Genomic DNA, 8,454 nt, shown 5'->3' on the forward strand with positions numbered 1-8,454 from the left:
AAAATACTTTTGGCTTGCAACGAGAGTATTTTTTTTTAAAAATCATCATTTGTAATCTCTTTATTTTTTATGTCGACTTTTGTTTCGACAAAAATTACCCTGTTAACGCTGCATTCGGAAACGAATTAGTACATTAAAAACCAAAAAAAAAAAAAATGCAGGCGAGCGACAGTTGTTTTCGATAATGGAAACCGAGCTGTATCTTTGGAAAAATACCTTTCTCCTTAACCAAAAAAAAAACTTATCCTTCTTTTATCTTTTTCTAAAATATAAATAGAGCGATACGGAAATCAACAACATTTTCAGAAAAGGTATAAAATAATGTATCAAAAAGGTCTGATTTCGTGTCCGCGTACGTACATAAATGTACAATACTGGCCATATGTAGACAATATAGCGAACTGACTTTTTTTTTGAACACCTATAGCGAACTGACTCAATAAAGTCTTTTTAGTTGTGTTTGTCACTACGAAATCAATGCAAAAAGGTAAAGGCTAATTAAAAATGATTTTTAATTATTTATTCAAAATTATGTACATTCCATATTTTGCCTTATCGGGACATAACTCGCATCTGTTGTGGCAAATATATAATACCTTTTTGGTAAGCGTTTTGAATTATTAATCAATGTTCGTAATGGTGCCCATAACCCATTTGTCTTCTTCTTTCCTTCGCAAAATGTTTATTTTTCCGGCAAAAAAGGGATAATTTAAAAAAAAAAAAAAGAAAAGATATGTACCCAATTGGGAAATTGCCAACGTAACTCCTTTTTCTTTTTTGGCAAATGCCAACGTAACTCTATATAAAGTAATCTTCTGTCAGGCACGCAAATAAAGGTCTGCATGTTATGAAAATTATGGTCGGTCGAAGAACGATCTACCTTTGGGATATTTAGTTTTCCCCCTAATATTATCTTCCTATATTATAAAAATAGGTGGTTTGCTAGTGTTTGTAGTACATATACACGTAGAACTATTTGTTCACGTGCATTTATTGAATTTAAATTCGTTGGAATACTATTCGTTGTAGATTGTCATATTTCATTCTTGATTATGTTTCTTAGATGATTTTAAAAGATGATTACATTCCAATTTTTAACTAAGCTTAGAAAGTATGTAGTCGCTACTATGTCAATTTTACAATGATAAGAAAACTTAAACAAAAAACAATCACCAGTACTATTACAATAGCATATCAATGATCATGAATGATTCATGATCACTTCTATCACTTGGTTTTATATGATACTAAATACTTTAGTAAAGTACGTAAACTAATAAATTGTTAAAGCAAAAAAACATGTCAAGTTAACTAATTAATTCGTATGTGCCTACATTTGGGACTACTCATTCTTAGATAAACTTTTGAAATAGTTAACCTAAAATGATATATACGCATAGTGCAGTGAGGATGTTAGTTATATTATGTTGTTTAAATTAGAATAGGTCATACCATTCGTACGTACAATAAGCAACCACCCCGCAATCAATATATTTCCGACCGCGTATGCTTCGTGTTGCCAAAACATTAAATTTGGGTTCGCCTGTATGATCTATAAATTATATATTCAGATTCAACTTGACTACTTGACTGGGACAAATTTATTTAACTAGTTGAGGCATTGAGCTACCCGGCCGTTAGTTGTTTTGTTTGTATATATATAGTTTTGCTAGTATATATTCCTGAAAAAAATCGCTTCGTGATGTCCAAATGCAGTCTATTTTGAAAAAGGGAATCTAGCCTTCATTTGATGGTTCATTTCATTTGAAGTAATTATAAGTTTGTATAGATTCGTCGTCAGGTTGAAACATTTTAAAATTATTCGTTTTTAATAGTCTGACATTTATATTATATATAGATCATGTAGTAGGATGTGATTGGTAAAACTTGGCATAATTGAGAGGAATATAATTTGGTGGAAATGAGTGAAAAGGTAATTAAAGAGATAAAAATAACGCTGGAGTAAAAGTTTTATCCATAGGAAAGAGAAAGGATGTTTTGCGCCAGAAACTCAGAAAAAGACAAAGCAAATTACTCTGCATCAAATGTTACTTTTTATTCTGATTGGTTTTGTCCTAGCGTAACTGAGCTGAAAATAACTTTTACTCCAATATTTTTACTCTAGAAAGGCTATCCAATCAGACTCGTAATGTGGTATTGTGCTTACAAATATGAAAAGTTGATCTTAGTATTTTTATCATTGAGATCGATTAAAAAGAGGCCTGACGCATGGCGAGCCAGGTGTCACTGAAATGTTTTGACGACATGAAAGTCGTCGCCGAACTTTTAAAACCGGGAGAAATAAGTTTTGATGGTCCCAAGTTCAACAGTCACAGTTGAACATAAAGCAATTTCGTGAAATAAAAGTATCTGAATAATCTAAGCTAAGTCATACATTGCATTTGCCATTTATACACATAGAAATGTTCTTGTTTTGATCAAATCAGGCTAGGTTTAAATCCCATAATTGGGTTCATTAATTAATTCGAGAAAGATGCTTTTAGTTATATAATACTAATAATCATTGATATTTGGTTGTGTGTACGCTAATGTAGCAAGTGTTTGTGATTAGTAAGTCAAGAGAAATATGACCAGGAGATGTTTGGTGTTTTTGCTGATGCAATCTACGTATAATAATTCAGATTAAATCTAAATAACTTATATTCTTGACAAAAAAAACAATACATATGCGTCTTTATACGTAATTACGTATCTATTAATTATTGTAATTTTCCTTGACAATGTTGTAGCTGGGTTGTAGCTAGTCATTACCCATATATATACACATATGTGTGCAATGTATTTCCTATAAATTATAGGGTTTGATTGGTGACATGTGGTAGGGTTGATTAAGTTTGAGTTAATCTTGTAACTCAAAATTGTTACCAATCATGCATTAAATTTAATTTTTTGATTTTAAGTTTGATTTAAGATGTGTTGTAGTTGAGTTACAACTTTGACTTAAACCCTTTATAAAATTGCTAACTCAAAACATAAACCTACATCAACCAAAATCCCATGTTTTAAGAGTTGAGTTACAAATTTAATTGATTTTTCTGTTTAAAAAAAAAAAAAATCGTGAACAAACCTTCTTACAACAAGAGAAAATCGTGAACAACCATTTGAGTGTCCCATAAATACTCTACCTAAATTTATGCTAGTCAAAGATTTTATAATCTTTCTTGTTCCTAATTTTTTAAATTATTCAAATGTTTAGTCAATTATACAAAACCTTAAGCATAAATTCTATTTGATAATTCAAAAAAAAAAACACTTGTCACAAAATTCTATATATATTGACCTAAATTAGTGTGGTATCACGTCATTTTCAAAACCCAAAAGCTTAAGGTCTGTAATTTTTTTTTAATTTTCACGAACATTTGTAATTTTTTTCTATTATTTGGTTTTTTAATTTAAAGTTCATGATAATAATATTATTTCATTTAATTTAACTTATTATTGATATTAAAATAAATATTATTAGTAGTTATTATAATACTTAGAAAATTATATATACTGAAAATTATTTTTTAAACTTTTATACTTATTTAAAAAAATTATTTCTATTTATTTTAAAAATAGCTTAATACGAAAATATTTATTTCTCTGTTTTTATATTCAATTCTTTTATTCAGAACTCATACTGCAACTTATACATCAAAAATGTTACCAGTCACAAGCTTTAGTAAAATGATAACTTTTATTTTTACTGCAAAACTTACCACATAAACTTGCCGTTTTTACCACATACTTTTTACTGCAAGTTATATCGAACTATAAATTACATGTTCAAGTAATTCAACTCTAAAACTACATGTCACCAGTCGGAGCCATAATCAAGTTAACAAGTTAAACAACATATGAAATCAAAAAGCTAAACAAAAGATTAAGTCAACAAGTTAAACAAAATAATTATTTGCATATCCGATAAGGCATGCTGACGTAGTGTTGGATCTTAACATAGATGGGGGGGAATCGTATAAGTGGATCTTAACATGGATTTACAATGCCATCTAATTAAACGTTTAGGCCAAAGTTTATTGAATTTCTTAGGTCTTGATTAGAAAAGCCAATGACAAAGCAAATACTGATATACTATAAAACAGTATGTACTACGCAGTATGCTGCAGAATTTTTTGTCTGTATATATTTACTGATGTTTTCATTTTATTAAAAATTATTATACGATATAAAAACCACTCATCTTTTTTTCATTGAAAGTTTCATTAATCATAAACAGAGATTTACATGTGACGAGATACAAATCTACCAAGTTAAAACTTACCTCTAGAACCAGCAAGCAGGAAACAAATCTTTCTCTGGAAGAATAAGCCGACAGAATTAACCAAATTATTTGGAGATAAAACAACTAAAATAAAGACTAAAATACAAACATATATCAATTCTAGATCGAAATTACAAGACACCCACCCATATACGAGGAGACACAGAAAGATCGAGGGGAGGAGCATAGCGGCACCCAAACACCAAATTTTATTAGGAAAGAAGCCACACTTCATAATTTTCCTTTGAAGATTACTCCATAATCTACGAGGAAGAAAGCGGACCATACAACTCATGAAGATGATAGACACAATTTTTAACATTCAAACTTTCACGGCAGAAGGCATAAAGAACCAGAGCCCCAATTCCTTGAGAGAAAAAACCAGAGATTCTATCCACCAAGACAAACGATAAGGAAATCAATCCGGGATCTATTCCATGGCAATATATAGAAGCCAAGGAAAAACCAACTCTTACAATCCTCAGTAGAACCACCACATGAAACTGATAAAAGAAAATGCAACCAGATCAGGATGGAAAAACCATCGAAAGAAACAAAGACTCTTGAATTAAATACACAGCGAAAGATCTCTGAAACCAACAATAGAACCTAGAAAAAAAAAAACATGCTAGGGCAGAGAATAAGCTTCAATAGTTTACATAAAACATAATTCGGAGCAACACTTGTTTCTAAAAAATACGAATAACTCAAAAAGGTGTTTAAATGTGTTTATTTGAGATTTAACATGTCCATGGACATAGTTAATGGAAAACAATACAATGGTTAGTTCTTTAAAAAATGAGATAATGAAATTGTTACGCACAAGATGATACATTTAAGACCAAATAAGCCTTTAAAGCATAGCCCTTCAATTAAAAAAAAAGGGTCCACGGAGTTCTGACTAAAGAAAAAAGACATAAACCTTTCCCGTACCTTACATTTGTCTCTACTTAAGGTTAAGGGCCAAATTGCTCTTAATTCTTTCATTGTATAATTGATTAAGATTAGGCTTTATAATAAATAAAAACTAACTAATTAGTCCTTTTGAGTGGCTCTGCATCTCTTTTAATTTAGTTGCTTCTCTTTAATAGTTTGTTTGTTTGTTTGGTCAAAATCTCACACGCTCTTTTTGCATGCTCTTTGCCACGTGCTATCGTCGTCTCTCTCAAATGAGCTGTCTCTCTAATCAGTGTTTTTCTGTATAGGAACCCCTCTCTCTCTCTCTCTCTCTCATCGTTTTTCTCTCTCATCTAACACATGAGAAGAGCCTATAAAACCCCTTCACATCTCCCACTTGGTTTGCATCACAATACATCTTCCCATTACACAAAAAACAAAAATATAACAAAATATCTTTTTTCTGTTTTGTTTTAAATAGTTTGAAGTCACAAGTTCTTTGTTGTTCAGCTGTTTCCCCCTTCCCACTATCATCATACGAAGTGGGGTTTCGCTGGACAAATAAACGAAAACTTTAATTTTTATTAAAGAAAAATGGATTTCTCCGCCTTGCTTCTAACTCTCTTCACCGGAATTATCTTCCTCTACTTCCTCCACTGTTTAATCTCTCAGGGCCGCCGTGGACCCTCCAAACTCCCACTCCCGCCGGGAACAATGGGTTGGCCTTACGTCGGCGAGACTTTCCAGCTCTACTCTCAAGACCCTAACGTCTTTTTCGCATCAAAACAGAAAAGGTCGGTGCTTTAGAAAAAAATTGCTATAATACTAATTGCCAAAAACAGAGGATCTCGTGTTGAATAAAGCTTTGGTCTTTTTTTTTTTTGACAGGTATGGATCGGTGTTTAAGACACATGTATTGGGATGTCCGTGTGTGATGATCTCAAGCCCTGAAGCTGCCAAGTTCGTGCTCGTGACCAAGTCTCATCTCTTCAAACCTACTTTCCCGGCGAGTAAAGAGAGGATGCTAGGGAAACAAGCCATCTTCTTCCACCAAGGTGATTACCACGCGAAACTCAGGAAGCTCGTCCTCCGTGCTTTCATGCCTGAAGCGATCAGAGACATGGTTCCCGACATCGAATCAATCGCTCAGGACTCTCTTCGAAACTGGGATGGAACAATGATCAACACTTATCAAGAAATGAAAACAGTAAGACGCATACTTCCTCTGTTTCGCCCCTCAAAACAGAGCATCTCTGTTTTTTTCTCTCTATATACTCTGTTTTTTTTTTTGAAACTGTTGTTTTTCTTTCTTCAGTACACATTCAACGTGGCGCTGCTCTCGATCTTCGGAAAAGACGAGGTTCTATACAGAGAAGATCTGAAACGATGCTACTACATTCTCGAGAAAGGCTACAACTCGATGCCTGTAAACCTCCCTGGAACGCTCTTCCACAAAGCTATGAAGGCTCGCAAGGAGCTCTCACAGATCCTCGCTAGGATCTTATCGGAGAGAAGGGAGAACAGATCCTCACACAACGATCTTCTCGGTTCTTTCATGGGTGACAAAGAAGAGCTGAGCGACGAACAGATCGCTGATAACATCATCGGAGTGATCTTCGCCGCTAGAGACACGACAGCGAGTGTGATGACGTGGATCCTTAAGTACTTGGTTGAGAATCCCAACGTTCTAGAAGCCGTTACTGTAAGTTCTTTTACTGACACGTATTTGACGTTTTATGGTAATAAAAGGGGTAGTTTTGTAATTTATGTTGTTGTTCTTGATGGTTTTTATTTTTTTGGTGTTTAACAGGAAGAGCAGATGGCAATAAGGGAGGACAAAGGAGAAGGAGAGTCTCTAACTTGGAGCGATACAAAGAAGATGCCAATAACTTCAAGAGTCATTCAAGAAACATTAAGAGTTGCTTCAATCCTATCTTTCACATTCAGAGAAGCTGTAGAAGATGTAGAGTATGAAGGTATTACATAAAATTTTCATAAATCCCAAACCTTACTCTTTGAACTTGTCAAATTTATTCTAAAAACGTTTTTTTTTTTGTTTTTTGTTATTTTGGTATACAGGATATTTGATACCTAAAGGATGGAAAGTTCTGCCGCTTTTCAGAAACATTCACCATAGTGCTGATATCTTTTCAAATCCTGGGAAGTTTGATCCATCAAGATTTGAGGTAATGTATTTATCTTCTAGAAAATATCTTTTTTTTTTCGTTTTGGAGATTGACTTGTATTGATATTATTATTTATTTGGTACGTAGGTGGCTCCAAAACCGAATACTTTCATGCCATTTGGCAATGGAACCCACTCGTGTCCTGGAAATGAACTAGCCAAGCTTGAGACGTCTATCATGATACATCATCTAACCACCAAGTACAGGTGTGTGTACTATTTTTACTTATTTACCTTTTCATTTACTTTAAAAGTGTTTTGTTTCTCTATGCTGATAAGGAGTACTTTTGTAATTGCAGATGGTCGATAGTTGGAGCTAGTGATGGGATTCAGTATGGACCCTTTGCGCTTCCCCAAAACGGACTGCCCATTATGCTGACCCGGAAGTCGGAAATCGATATGTAGAGTTACGTGATTGTCCCTTAGCAATTCTTTAGAGGGAGACTACAGAAGAGAAACTATAATTGATTTTTCTTGCTAAAGAAAAATAGGGAGAAATGGAAAGAATAAAAATCAAGATTTTGGTAGGTAAAAAATTCTCAAAAATGGGAAAACAGGAGAAGCACCAATTGTAAAAAGAAGAAGCAATTTTTCTTATTTATTTATTTTAGTTTAAGATGGGGAAAAGTTGGTCATTGAGTCTTCAAATTCAAGGAAAACGTTATATGAATATCTTAATTGTATTTCATTCACCCCAAAAATATCATGAATATATTTAACTGATTCGTCCCGTACTTGGACTTTCCAAGTTTTTTATTTCGTTTTATAGTATACACCTATATGTGTACGTGTTAGAGCATCTCCAAAGAGACTCTATTTTTTTTCTATAATTTATATTAAAATAGAGTAATTTTATTATAGTGTATTTTGCTCCAATGGTGTTACTCTATAAGTCTATTATAGAGTGAAATATAGAGAAATGTCATATTTTATTCTATATTTGGAGTAGAAAAGTGACATCTCTCTATTCACTCTATAATAGAGTTACTCTATTATAGAGTAATACTATTGGAGCAAAAGTTACACTATAATAGAGTTATTCTATTTTAGTGTAAATTATAGAGGAAAAAATAGAGTCTCCCTTGGA

The 8,454-nt window shown here is 32.8% G+C and overlaps 1 protein-coding gene across 1 annotated transcript; it reads left to right on the forward strand.

Moving 5' to 3' along the window:
- The first annotated feature begins 5,576 nt into the window (after positions 1-5,576).
- LOC106419785 (abscisic acid 8'-hydroxylase 1) lies at positions 5,577-8,101 on the forward strand. Its single transcript, XM_013860618.3, has 7 exons — positions 5,577-5,976; positions 6,071-6,389; positions 6,498-6,884; positions 6,993-7,158; positions 7,262-7,368; positions 7,456-7,574; positions 7,667-8,101. Exons 1-7 carry the CDS (start codon positions 5,777-5,779, stop codon positions 7,770-7,772), a joined length of 1,404 nt encoding a protein of 467 aa, XP_013716072.2. The 5' UTR covers positions 5,577-5,776; the 3' UTR covers positions 7,773-8,101.
- Positions 8,102-8,454: the final 353 nt, after the last annotated feature.

The sequence above is a fragment of the Brassica napus genome, chromosome A3 (genome assembly GCF_020379485.1).
Source record: "Brassica napus cultivar Da-Ae chromosome A3, Da-Ae, whole genome shotgun sequence".
Classification (NCBI taxonomy): domain Eukaryota; kingdom Viridiplantae; phylum Streptophyta; class Magnoliopsida; order Brassicales; family Brassicaceae; genus Brassica; species Brassica napus.

Excerpts from the sequence above, each read along its gene's own strand:
- LOC106419785 (XM_013860618.3), top strand. The coding sequence starts at position 5,777 with ATGGATTTCTCCGCCTTGCTTCTAACTCTCTTCACCGGAATTATCTTC. Across the intron at positions 5,977-6,070 it reads TTCGCATCAAAACAGAAAAG|GTATGGATCGGTGTTTAAGA; the intron begins GTCGGTGCTTTA and ends TTTTTTTGACAG. Across the intron at positions 7,159-7,261 it reads AGAAGATGTAGAGTATGAAG|GATATTTGATACCTAAAGGA; the intron begins GTATTACATAAA and ends TTTGGTATACAG.